Source organism: Vigna angularis, chromosome 3, assembly GCF_016808095.1.
Source record: "Vigna angularis cultivar LongXiaoDou No.4 chromosome 3, ASM1680809v1, whole genome shotgun sequence".
Taxonomy (NCBI): domain Eukaryota; kingdom Viridiplantae; phylum Streptophyta; class Magnoliopsida; order Fabales; family Fabaceae; genus Vigna; species Vigna angularis.
The window spans coordinates 7,904,664-7,918,301 of NC_068972.1; the positions used below are offsets into that span (position 1 = coordinate 7,904,664).

The 13,638-nt window shown below is 29.2% G+C and overlaps 1 protein-coding gene across 6 annotated transcripts; it reads right to left on the reverse strand.

The window, feature by feature from the left end:
• Positions 1-540: 540 nt before the first annotated feature.
• On the reverse strand, positions 541-12,146 carry LOC108324314 (type IV inositol polyphosphate 5-phosphatase 3). Of its 6 annotated transcripts, XM_017557235.2 has the most exons (14): positions 12,118-12,146; positions 11,862-11,935; positions 8,239-8,272; positions 5,449-5,551; positions 5,157-5,277; positions 4,907-4,969; positions 4,707-4,779; positions 4,465-4,569; positions 3,459-4,284; positions 2,601-2,782; positions 2,324-2,432; positions 1,439-1,578; positions 998-1,194; positions 541-883 (listed from the first exon to the last, which is right to left on the reverse strand). In XM_017557235.2, the coding sequence occupies exons 4-14, from the start codon at positions 5,479-5,481 to the stop codon at positions 864-866; spliced, it is 1,869 nt and encodes a 622-aa protein (XP_017412724.1). In that variant the 5' UTR covers positions 5,482-5,551; positions 8,239-8,272; positions 11,862-11,935; positions 12,118-12,146; the 3' UTR covers positions 541-863. The 6 variants fall into 6 exon arrangements, with proteins under 6 accessions (XP_017412724.1, XP_017412727.1, XP_017412730.1 ...); XM_017557238.2 differs by lacking the exon at positions 8,239-8,272 and having other exon boundaries at positions 12,118-12,143; XM_017557241.2 differs by lacking the exons at positions 8,239-8,272; positions 11,862-11,935; positions 12,118-12,146 and adding an exon at positions 5,804-5,866.
• Between the last annotated feature and the right edge of the window lie 1,492 nt (positions 12,147-13,638).

The following is a 13,638-nucleotide window of genomic DNA, read 5'->3' on the forward strand; positions in this document are numbered from 1 at the left end:
GCATGAATAATTAAAGTTTATAGGAAGAGCTAGTTAGTTGAAAGGGGAATAATACCCTAGAATTACTTAACAAAACAAATTACACAATCCCCAAACTTACCAAAAACAAAATGGATGAACTGAATTCATTCTTTAAAAGGTTTGACTGATATTATGAAATTGGTATTCAACTATTTATCGTATTCGAAACTTTATGAAATTAGTATTCAATTAGTTATGGTATTCGAAACTCTTGATACTGAAACCTCCATAAAAATATTATACCATAGTCAAATTATTAAAGGGATGTAGAAAAAGCCAAAATTGACCACAATCTTTTAAGTCTTGTAAGTCATTAATATATAGTACTCATCTTTGATAACAACAAAAACTATAAAATTCTTTCACAATTATAACAAAAAAAAATTTAGTAATAGCAATGAGATAATACAAGAAAGTTTATCTTATACATTCTGCATATATGTATATCACCTAATAGTGTGTTGCAATTGCAATCATCTCTCTACACAACTAAATCTGAAAAATACCTGCCATATTCTGTTTATTTTTATAAGCATACAGAGATTTTCCCATTAAAGGTCTTACATACAATGTTAATCACACTGCAGCAATCTTCTTTTTAGTGCAATGAGTGCAGTGAAGTTTGTAACTTTATGCAAACTAATCCAAACCCTCACTGATAAGCCGACTCAAGTGAATATACCCAATTTACCAACAAGCTTTACATCTTATTCATCATATGCTTTACAAAAATCATACAACTGCTTTCTGTAAAATGCTAAGTAAAAAGAAAATGAAAATGAAAAATCCAATATGAAGTTGCAATCGCTACCATTGTTGTTCCTTCAAATTCAATAAATACTTCAGAACTCGTACAGTGTCTCTGCACCAGAAAATAGAGATTATGGCAGTCTCAGTTAGTTCAAATTTCAGACAAGTAAGCTATGTTTATATATGTAAGGAAACTTGTTTATATATGTTTCAATTTCAACTATACCTAAATTTGCCATGACTTCTTCATTTTCAATCTCTGCATCAGTGAAAGTCAGGGCTTTCTGCAGCTTCCTTGGAGAGAACACCTCAACCTCTGCCATGTATGTGGCTGTCACTGGTCTGTGGTCTGAAAATTTAAGTTCAGTCCTTCCATATCTAAGTAATCTCATTCCCAAGCCGTAAGAAAGAATACGATCACACCTGAAAGTAATTGCAAATTTTTACAAAGCAAAATCATTTATATAAACAAAGATTTTGTCAACAAAATTGATCAATATACCATATTAAGTACTTTTCTAATTATTAAGAGAAAAAAGGCAATTAAATCTGAATTTGTAAATTATTGATGGGCTTTGGAATATTAGTTCATTCAGATGTCAAAATTCATAATGATGTTTAACATGATTTTATTTAGAAACAAAAATTAAAATAAATTTGAGTATACCATGATGGTATTCGCCTTCCAACCTTTGGGTCCTCTCCATAATATTTCTCTGAATTAATCTCATACTTATAAGTTGGTGGGAAGTTTAATGCACCTTCTGACCATCCATGAAATACACCTTTCTCCAGTTCTTTTGTAAGCTGTCATAATAAGATGTCAATAAAATACACAGCTAGAACTACCTTTTACCTGAGTTCCTTTTTTATGTTGGTTTTCAACATTAATCAATTTCACGTACCAAAATGAAAAATGGCATGGATAACTTGCTTCAACTTGGAAGCATTGAGAATTTACAACCAACAGTTCCACATGTTGGCATGGTTATTGGATACTGTTGTCTTTTGAACACTGTTATCTAAGTTACAATAGGATACATGATTAAAATATCATCACTATGCAGTTATATTTACATTAAAACGGTCCCAAGACAAATGTTCAATTTTAGGTAAAGGATGTTAAATGCTAACAAACTATGAACAACATAAATATAGATAATTTAATAAAAATATAACACAAGAAGTGAATTTTAAACATAATTCAATCATATAAAACTATTTTTTAAGACGAAATTTACATCTACTTATATAAATTGGTTTTATCTTTAGTTGATGTAAAAGTTACAACAAATAATAAATAATTATTTGAAAAAAATAAATTTTATTGTAATTATTTATTTTGGAAATACTTGTTGCACATACTTATATTTCCTAGACAAAAGGAAATAAAAAAAATTCGTAAAGTTACCCAATCAGGTCATAAAAAAGTTGGTTATATCAGGCTTACTAGAAAAATCTGGGATGCATATTTCTCATCAAAGGTGCAGATATGGACCATATATAAAATTGTGCAGTTCACATCGAGTAAGAGTATATCAGTAACTGTTACCTGGTCTTTCTCAATCAATTTTGACCATTGCTTTTTTGAGATATAATCTCTTGTTTTCTCATACGACAAGTTGATTCGATAATTCAGATCACCCAACCAAATTATTCTTCTGGAAAGTGCAGATAAATTGGAATCAATCAAGGAGTTCTTTTAGGCAAAATTTGTAAATGCAGAATAAAAGCATACAGTAAGGGAATAATCATCATGAAAACAATCCCATTGAAAAGTCAAATAATCATCCTTTTAGTTTATCTTGGTATGTAAAACATTCACTCACTCATGATCAAGGATCTTTCTGGGAACTCCAATATCAGCAAGAGGAAACTGGGTTCTTTGATGTATTTCGCGAACATCAGCATTTCTTTTAAGTTCATCGACTTCCTTTTCACCTGCCGTAAGGTGGGTGCATATGAAACAGAAGAGTGTCTGGTATATAGACATGCTGATAGATATTGATCCCTGAAAATTTTAGGAGTTTCTTATCATCTGATAATCACATCAACACTGATAGATGCCAAGATCACCCAATATTTCCAATAATAAATCACCCACAGACAAAAACAAGAATTATATGCATAGGGTCATATAAAGAAGCTTCCCCACAAATACTTCTCATTGAGGAAAATAAGAAAAACTTGAATTCTGCGAAGGAAGTTTCTAATAATTAGTTTATGGATAATGAAGAAAGTCATTTATTTATTTTTCTTTCTTCATATTTTTCTCTGTTAAAATACTTACAAAGAACCTTATTCAAAGAGTTCACAATATCCTAACTAAAAGTTAAGGTAAATGGTGGATTAACTTGTTTGCCTAAACACTAATGATGAAAACCTAGTGGAATAAATGAATGAGATAATCAGTACAACGAAAGTGTCATCATTGATTGGTGCCCACACCATATATCAACCACATAGTACATTACTTTATGTGGCAATGGCACCACCAAACATACCTGTTGTATTCAAGTCCACAATTGAGCCTAATATGCCAAGCAAGTAATCCAGAAAACTTTACAGAACGAAAGGAACAAGAGAAAGGTGTCGGAGATAATGATAATGCAATGATTTAACAATCAAACATTGCGAAGTCAAGCAGAAAAGAAAAAAACAGATATTCTAAAGAAAGGGATAAAGACCTTGTTACCAATATAGCCCATAACACCGACACCAACAGTTGAGACCTTTAAATTCTGGATATGTTTACGCAAGCTACGACGAACCCATATGGTGATGAAAATCCCAACCATCTGTTTGCTTACTATCCTTACATACGATGATCTCCTTTTCCGCTTCATCAAAGCTTCGAGGTCGATTTCAGCAAGAGAAATTATGTCATCCATGGTTGGCTTGAAAGAATGACATGTTCTGAAAGACTTTGATGCTGAAAAGGATCTGATAGATTTAAAAGAAGTTGGTTTATTCAATGGTTGAGATAGCAAATGCAGTGGTGGCTCTGGCCAACTCAAACCGATTCTATCAGAACTACTAATCATTCTGGATAGTTTACTGATCTGTTGAGAAGATGAGGTTCCCGTTTTCTGGGACAAATTTTCGTCACGGAAATGATTTAGCCTACTCAACCTCCTTCCTTCAGAAAACTGTCTCTGTAAATCATTGCCAACTGTGTTGCCAATATCAGCAGCATCTGAAGCCAAGACTTCTTCTTCTGTGTTCGGCTTATCTGTGCCTCCATCATAAACGTTGTGATCTTCATCCACAGGAAGGACTTCCTCACCAATGTCACTGTCGCTTTCAAGTAAAATTTCTTCTTCCATGTCTGCCACATCATCCGATGGCTTAAATTTTGATGGAGACGGAGGATCACTGAAGGATTTCATCTTTGGGGCTTTTGGTCTAACTCTATTCAGTGTATCTCGAATAATGTTTTCCCATTTTGGTACTGGTCGAGTATCTTCAGCACCAAAAATGTTACCAGGATTTAATGGTACGATCTCCTGAAGACTGGGGCATTGTAATGTGTTATGTTCTGGTTAAACAAGGGAGACAAATGTTCGTTTGCAAGAAGAGTAAAATGTCTGTATAAAGAAAATATATTGATTCTGACTGAAAAATGTTGTATTCAGGTGAACATACAAAATATAAGAAGCATAAAAAGAATGATAAGGGACAGTTACAGCTTACCCAAGAACATAGATATCAGCCGGTTCGTTGATGCGTAGCCAATCATCAATATCAAGATCAACAGGTGGAAGCCTTCCCCCGACATTCCATGTTCCAACACATACTCTGAGAGACAAATATTCACCAAAATCCAGATGAGAGAGGCTTGAGCGATACCAACAAACGAACTATGCTTTCTACTCTTTCAATTCATAGCATTTAGAGTCTTCTGTTTCTAAATAAACACGAGACTAGTTCCTCACCTCAGTTCCTTCTTGTTTATATATTCAGACCTAACAGTTAGCGACTTTTGCCTTCTTAACCTTGGAAGAAATTCTGCAGTTCATCAGATATTTAGACGGTGTAATAAAGACAAACAGAGCATACCAATCTTTGCAATTCTCAGATTGGAAGAAAATCAGAAGCTACAATTGCATATGTGAGAAGGAAAAAATTAAATAACCATTTGTCTCAGTCGGAGCTTGTTCCTCTCTGCTGTCCCAAAACCGTGTCTGTTTTCCCCACCCTGCATAGACAGATCACAAACACCCAAACTGAAATGGAGTTGAACAGTCTCAATTCTCATGTTTCAGATAAACCTGGCATAATGACAATGCTCAATTTCCAGATTCTAAGAAATTTCAAACCCACACACAGAGACGCACAAACACGAAGATATTCAAAACAATAGAAAGATAGTTGTAAAGACTCACCTTCATTGTCTGAGTCAGTCTCGGGGTCATCCTCATTATCATCATCAGGGTCAGCACTGTAATCAGGCTCGTTGCTGCTCATGTTAAACCATTTCCGCATAACCACTCTAGCCCACAAGAGCTGCATGCAACACGAACCCAAAAAGCCCATGTCAGCCCAAGCCCTTTGCACAGTGCCTTCTTTTCCCAATATCAACTAACCCCAACACACTAAACACAAGTCGCACAGGCATGCAGAAACAAGCCATGCACAGGTTCAGAGTAGACACACCCACAGACAAAAACACAGTACCTGTTGGTTGTTTACTGCTGATCCTTGCTTCATCACTGTTACGATTGGCTATATTTGGCTGAAGCAGAATAAGAAAGTGAAGGCGGAAACTGAACTGAGGTACCTACAAATAGATAGGTAAGAATGGGAACATAAAAAAACACATCAAAGCAGTTGTTAACGTTGTCAAATTATTACCAAATGGAAAAAGTGAGTAGTTGATATTCAAGTAGCAAAACTGGGTTTTTCTTACCGATCTTTTTTTTTTCTTCTAGAGTAATAATTACAGGGTACTGATTCTAACAATTATTGTTTACTTTCGCAGAATTCTTGGAAACAAAAAAAAAAAACTTCTGTTTTAAAACATGACTATTACCACACCATCAGAGATTATTCCATAAGTAAAGAGGATCCAACTCAGTCGAAAAATGACATCATTGGATCGTTATCTAGTGGCTCGTATTAATCTACTTCTCATTCATACAAAAAATTAAAAAAATGATAATAGTTTAATTCAATTCTTCGTGTGACAAAGGAAAGATGGAAGAATGCGGGTCCGTGGGCAAAATCACGGGACATTAGCAAGTTGCAGACATTAATGATTAACAGGTTGCCAGTTGGAGGTTGTCCTAATAAATTAGATCAACCATACTCCCACATGTCAAACCTCCCCAACACGTGGCATGCCATGAGACAAATCTTGTAGAAAAACATTATATACGACAAGCCGATTTCATTAATAAATTATGTGGTATGACATTAAATTCTATTAATTATTTCATGGTTCAAGATTAACTAATTAAAATTGAATTCTTCTTTTATTTGAATAAAAAAAAACCGACTTCCTTCCTGTGAGAAGTTTTAAAATTGTTTTCTAAGTTACTCTTAAGCGAAGTAAAGGAAGAAACTTTTATCAAAGAAAAAATGAAAACAGAGAGATAAATAGACCTAATACCCTGTTTGCAGCAATGATCACTATTATTGATCCACAAATTTTGAGGTATAATTGACAGTGATTGATCTAGTTAAATTAAGTTAACTTTTTTCCACATTCATGATATGTGGATTAATTAATAGACAGCGTGAAAAGCAACCAACCAATAAATGGGCGACTCTTTGGTGAAAGGGCAAATTAGTGTTGCATTCTTCTTCAACCTAATTGGTTGAAAATGCCCAAAAAGATAACTCATCATGACATGAAATGGACGCACGACTACAAGAAATAACTGAATCCATCACATGTAACACAATCCCTCGACCCCAGCTTTCAATGAAGGTACCAACTTGCACTTATCAAAAAGAAAAATTAGAGAATGTCTATATAATTATTCAGTTTGTTGAATTTATGATACATAAGTTATTATAGCTTTAGATTTACTCTTATGTACAGTATGTTTACGTTTTTGTTTTACATCAACTAAATATAAATATAAACCCAATTTATGAAATATAAGTCAAGAACAGTTTTCTATTTTATAAGATGTTTTTTTAATATATATTATTAAATTGCATCCTAATAAAATTTGTACGGGAACTGAGTTATTGTGTATTAAATTTCCTAGAAAAAAACAAACCAGAAAAGCGACTGAAATGGGAAAAGTCATCTCTGTTATTCAAAGTTGGGATGAGTGGCAGTTGTAAAATAAGAGTCACAGTGCAATGCCCATTTTTTCAATGATAAATTAAGGTTGTAAACATTCCTACTTTAAACAGGTTTTCATTAATTCTATGCCATAATCATTTCTGTTTTCAAATGGAGGATGATCATCTTTTGAATGGTTTATATGGCATTATTATATTAATAGTATTTATGATTGCCTTTAAATTTAAAGAGACACCAATAATATTCACTATAATAAAATATTTAATTTTTAAAAAATATTAATTATTATATTGACTAATTTAAATATTAATTTTTAAAATAAAAATTATTAGTATCTAAAATAATTATTATTATAAATAAAAAAATTATTTTAGAGACCAATAATTTTAAATTAATTATTATAATTCTTTTGTCTCATTTAAGAATTTTATTATAGTAATTAGAATCGTAAGCCTTAGCTTCAAATTCACATGGTAAACCATGATTACTTCAAATCAAATTGAATATATATTTATCTAAAAGTACACTTTCTGACATCTACTTTTTTTTTTGTTTACACTTCAAATTCAGAAAAAAAGAAAGAACCGTACGACGAATAAAAACTAAAGTGGCCAGAAAATTATTGCTGATAATGGACCGATATGTAGTAGCTGGAAGATCAGAAAATTTTAGTTTCTCTGGTTCGAGTTTTGTTTTTCATATTCTTTTTTAAGTAAGAACACAGTAACACGTTATTACATTCATTTAATATAATATAAGAATAAAAATATCATAAAAAAATTAAACTTTTATATTTTAAAAAAATAATGACAAATAAATGTAAAAAATTTATACGTATCAAAATATTTTTTTTTTATATTCTTTAAAATTATTTTATTTTCAATTTATTTACATTGGGGAAATACATTCGCATCGGAATTCTATTTTCTGTTTTTTCCTTTTTAATGCTAAAGAAAAATTTGGGTTAATCATTTTGTATAGAAGTTTATTAGTGTTATAGGATTTTGCTTATAGTTTAGTTTATGAATTGATGCAAATTTTATTTCTTAAAACATATCTCAACATGTTTTCAACATTATTTTAATTTTTCACCATTAATACAGTAATAATAATATGAAATTTAAATTTGAAAGTTATAATAATAATCAAGTAACAGTATGAGATTTAAATTTGATCGATTATATGCAAATTAAGAGGCCATGACTTACCTCACCTTCGTTTGGAATCTTGAAAATAATAGGACTGAAAAAGAATAACAAACAAAAAAGGTTAAAATTTTCATTTTTATTTAAAATAAAAATTTGTAAAACTCGTAAAAACAAAAGTTCCTTTGATGGAAAAAATGAGATAGTGATGTAAATATTTGTTCTCATTTCTATTATTATCCATTATTTGAAGAAAGTGCTACAGAATCAGCTTCAAGGAGGCACATGCATGTCGTGTTCAGACATTGACTAGGATATGTCCCACACACAATCATTTTCTCATATCCATAAACACCAGGCCATTCGTTCCCAAAACAAAATTGGTCCAAACACTTAGATTTTTACGTAACAAAACTGTGTTTCAGATAAAAGACAATATTTGTCGTCACTTTTTCCTTCTTGTTTTTGTAACACTCAACTTTTTTATAGTGGAAAACATAAATGTCTCACATTATTGGTTATGATATAATAATAATAATAATAATAATAATAATAACTGAGGTAGCTAACTGAGTAATTGAATTTGAAATGTGTGTATTCATGTAATCGCACCAGAGAAGAGTGTATCTAAAATATCTGTGTGTAATTTAGCCAAAAAACAATGACATGTTCAAGTTGTGGTATCCAAAAAGAACATCCTATCATTAATTAGTATTAATGGGGTGTTTTTGTTTATGAGCATTTTTTTATCAAATTTATTTGGAATATCCACAATTGAAGGAGTATTTGGTTTTGGAAGGATGAGGGGTCCTAACTTCGGGGAACCTATTAATTTTGATCATTAAGACAACATTGTTGTGTCTCACATGTGGAAAGTTGACTTTTACTACAGTTTTAATGCTGGGAAGGCAGAATGTACACAGAGGGTTGACAAATGATTGGTATTCATTCAAGTCTATCACCACTTACAAAGTGTGGGCAAAATCTTTCACAAGAATGTCTATTTTAGATGAGTTTGTGTAAGTTCGAGAGGATAATATTTATAAGTTCCGATGATTTGACCACTAAATCCAAGTTAAGCATACTAAATTAATTTCTTAATCTTTTATATATGGATTCCGAAATTTAAATAATGATAAATGTAATGTGATTTTATTCAATAGTTAAATATGTATTTTAAAATATTAACTTATTTATTTTAAAAAATTAAATATATAGTCTATTTTTAAAAATAAAATATTTAATAATATGATGTTTTAAAATTAGAAACTTTAGACAAATTAAAAAATTTAAAAGATCCTTGTGTCAAAGTAATGTGTGCAGGAGACGAGGCACAACTTAATTACATTTAGTGTGACGAGTTATATTAGACTAGATTCAATGATATCCTAAGTTTCACTGGTAACCTTAATCATGTTGGTTAATGTATCATATAATGAGAAGTTGATAGAGGATATTAGAGACATGTTATGAGACTATCGTAAGTAAATAATATTGGGATAAGGTCAACAATAGTCTTATCATGTGTATAATATGTGTGTATATGTATGTATGAAAATTATTTAATCTCATGCACTCATATCATTATATTACGTACTTATGAGTTATTATTACTTCTTAATCATTTACTTACCTTACTTTAGTTAATTTTTTAACCTTTGTGATCTGCTTTATACTTGATGTAATTGATATGCTAGGTAAATTCCTTTCTGTAAATGTATATTACTATTATATATGTATTAAAATTATAGCAATTTATATAGCTTTATAATTACATAAATACAATATAACCATCCTTTATTGATTTATAAATTATAAATTATATATATATATATATATATATATATATATATATATATATATATTACTTGTGAATAAAAATTGTAGTCACTAAGTTTTTATAATATTTTTTATATTAGTTTTTAATTACATAATAAAAATTAAAATACAGAAATGCGACAATGGCTATCCCTAATTCTCCATAAAAAAAGGGGGGAAAAAAGTATATATTACATATATTTTATATACTTTAATTTAAAAATCCCATAAAAATATAATAAAGTAGTATAATGGTAGCATTGCCCATAATTACGGGTGATTACGAATAACTGAACAATAATGGGTGGGAAATGTAAATTTGGTCTGCCATAATAATATTGATAAAGATGTACCTCATTCGTGCCCAAGCACCAAATTTGTAAAGATATAACTTTTTCAGCTTTGCTATCCTTAAAGATTGTTTTTCAAAGTATCAAATTGACTTAGCCTTTATAAAGTAATACCAATGTCACAAGTTATACCTCTATGATAGTATTTTTTTTTTTTTCTAATTTATACCGGTAATTTTATATTTGTAAACCACAATAATATAACGATCGTACTTATTAAAAATAACTTAATTCATGTTGGTGATTTAAAAAAAAAACAAGGATACAATAATTTTAAAGTAAAATTATAATGAAAAAGACAACCCGTCTCTTGATTACTTTTTATCTAAAATGAAGCTTTGGACCTCGTCTGCCATTACTACCTTAGCTTTCTTTTTGTGCTATGATATGATCACCCAAACTTTGACAAAAAGAAAGATGTATGCATTTAATAATTGGGGACGTAATTTTCTGCAACGTCTTAACAAAAATAAATTTCAGTTAAGATTATTATCAAACCGATTGATTCAATTCAATTATATCATTATATGTGTCCTTGAGATATAAGTATATAGTTGATGATGTAAATCCTAAAAACGTTACTTTTTTTACTTATATGATTAATTATAAGCGTTATTTATTTATTAAATAAAACATATAATTAATTTTTGATAATATTTTTGAGAAAATAACAAATTTAATCATAAATTAACCTAATTATTTTTTATTTCGTGTATTCTATTAATCTATTTTTAATTCATAATTTTAAATTTTTTTCCATTACACCTATTAACCAGATGTAATATAAAAATATAGCATTTCTAGATTGATATGTTATTATAATTATAAAATTAAAATATTTTTTGTGATCTTATTATAATTTTTTTATATTTATAATTAGAAAATGGTTAAATCTAAATAACTATTAAATTTAAAGAAATTATACTTATAAAGTAAAATTTATAAAATAAATATTTTAATTCAAAAAAACTATTTAAGAGATAGAATTAAAATCAAATACGAATAACAAAATATATATATATATATATATATATATATATATATATATATATATATATATATATATATATATATATATAAGAATGACCTGACGAATATTTAACATAATATTAGATTACCCACACTGGGACAAACCGACGCTCTAGCTTGTTATCAAAACCTATCGTTTTCCTATATCTCCACTCTTATAAAAATATAGGATTATTAATAATTATTATTATAATAATAGTAATAGTAATAATTTTTAGTTTCATAGTCTTAAAAAGTGTTGTCTATGGTAAAAGAATTAAGTATCTAGGCAATTAACAGGGTCCGAGAAGTTTGTATAAAATATGGAATTAAATCACATTGTTGATGTAATCCTAATTAATTATTCTGGTATTTCATGATGAAAGATGTGGAAGAAGCAAAGTCGTATTTTCCATATTCAATCATGTATTCATTAATTGCTTTACCGACAGATAAACAGATAAAGCACAAAGATTATGATGAAGAAAACGGATTAAAGTAAGATCATACCTTTGTATATACGAGGTTAATTTACAGACCGAGGAAGTGTACTTGCTGCTGATGCTATCCTCACTTTCCGGCTTCTTCAGGGAAACGAAAAAGGCTTAATTATATCGTGCTTAAGCTTAATTGAAGAAAATTGTATTGTGAGGTAGCTATGTAGCACAAATATACAGAGAGAGAGAGAGAGAGAGAGAGAGAGAGAGAGAGAGAGAGAGAGAGAGAGAGAGAGAGAGAGAGAGAGAGAGAGAGAGAGAGAACTTACTCTTGTCGGTCCAGTGTTTTCTCTTTTGCTTATGTTTTTTGTGTGTCGGAAGAAGATGTTTGGCTTAATTATTAACTGATGAATATAAAATCTCTTTCTTTCAACATCTTGTCGATTTGACCTTTGGTACACGTGGCTCTTAAAATGAATAAAAGATAAATGTGTGGTAGTTTTTGAATGTGGTTCTTGATCTTTGAAGAGAGCAAAACTCTCACATGATGACAGCACCGGCCAAGGAAACATACTCAGAGAAGCAAACACATGTTAATGGCTACGATCATCACTAAACAATCTTCTTATTTCACCATCACCGAGACAAGTTTCTGTCGGAGCTTCCATTTTTTGCAAGTTTTTTTTTAGAAAAACTACGTATATTCATGGAATGTTTTCAAATTCACATGTAAATTGATTTCCAATTGTAATATCAAAATTAATGGACGAATCCAATACTTATTATCTACTTCTATAATTAGCATTATAAACTTTTATTAACTAAAATAATTATAATTATTGATATTTTTTGGATTTTTGAAGAGTATTTTGGTCCTAACTTCACAAATTCAGGTACAATGTTGCCATAATTATCATAACCTATCCAGGACCTCACCACGTAATCGAAATTTGCGGAAAAAAAAATCTATGAACTTTTGTTATACATGTGATATCCATGAATATTGATAATTTTTTTTATTTTAATTTTGAATAATATTATTTAAAAGTAAAATTTCATAATATAAGTTTAGATAAAAAAATATATATAATTATAATAAAATATCAGTACAAAGAAGTTTGATCTTTCTAAAAAAGGGTAAATTTAAATAAATTACTAAGTTTTAAAAAAATAACTTTTTAAAAACAAAATTAATTTTAGAGATCTAAATAATATATAATCAAATTTTAAATCATTTTTAAATAGTTAATGTTTTTTGTAAAGTAATTTTATTTTAATAATTTTTTGAATGTTTAAATAAAGCTAAATAATAATAATTATTATTATTATTACATTAAATGACATGATATTTAAATGTAAACTCTTTGCAAAGATATTTATTAAAAATATTCAATAATTATTTTATTAGTTACCTTTCTGACAAATAAAAAACCTCTCAATGGTAATATGTATTATTTAAGAAATAAAATTTATAAATTTATTATTTTAAATTTTTAAATTAGATTAAAGATGATGTGTCACATATAAGTTAAACTCATATCATATCTTCTTGTTATGTGTATACTTCAATTTTCTCTAAAAAAATTATCAATAAAAAAATCAATTGAATATACCATCCCAAATAATTGTTATTAAATAATTATTCTGACATAATAGAAAGTGAGGAGTTGTCATATTCCTGGGCGTAACGGCTAATATTAATTTCGAGTGGAGGAAAAAAAAAATTCATTATTAACAAGTGTCACGAAGCCCGCAAAGCTTTCCTCGTTGTTTAAACTTTAACCCTTTTAAAATGTACCTAACAATTTGCAGGAAAATAAGTGAAACTTTTTGTTTGTTTTTATGATTCC

Excerpts from the sequence above, each read along its gene's own strand:
- LOC108324314 (XM_017557235.2), bottom strand. The coding sequence starts at position 5,481 with ATGAAGCAAGGATCAGCAGTAAACAACCAACAG. Across the intron at positions 1,195-1,438 it reads GGAAGGCGAATACCATCATG|GTGTGATCGTATTCTTTCTT; the intron begins GTATACTCAAAT and ends AATTACTTTCAG. Across the intron at positions 884-997 it reads AGAAGTCATGGCAAATTTAG|AGACACTGTACGAGTTCTGA; the intron begins GTATAGTTGAAA and ends TTTCTGGTGCAG.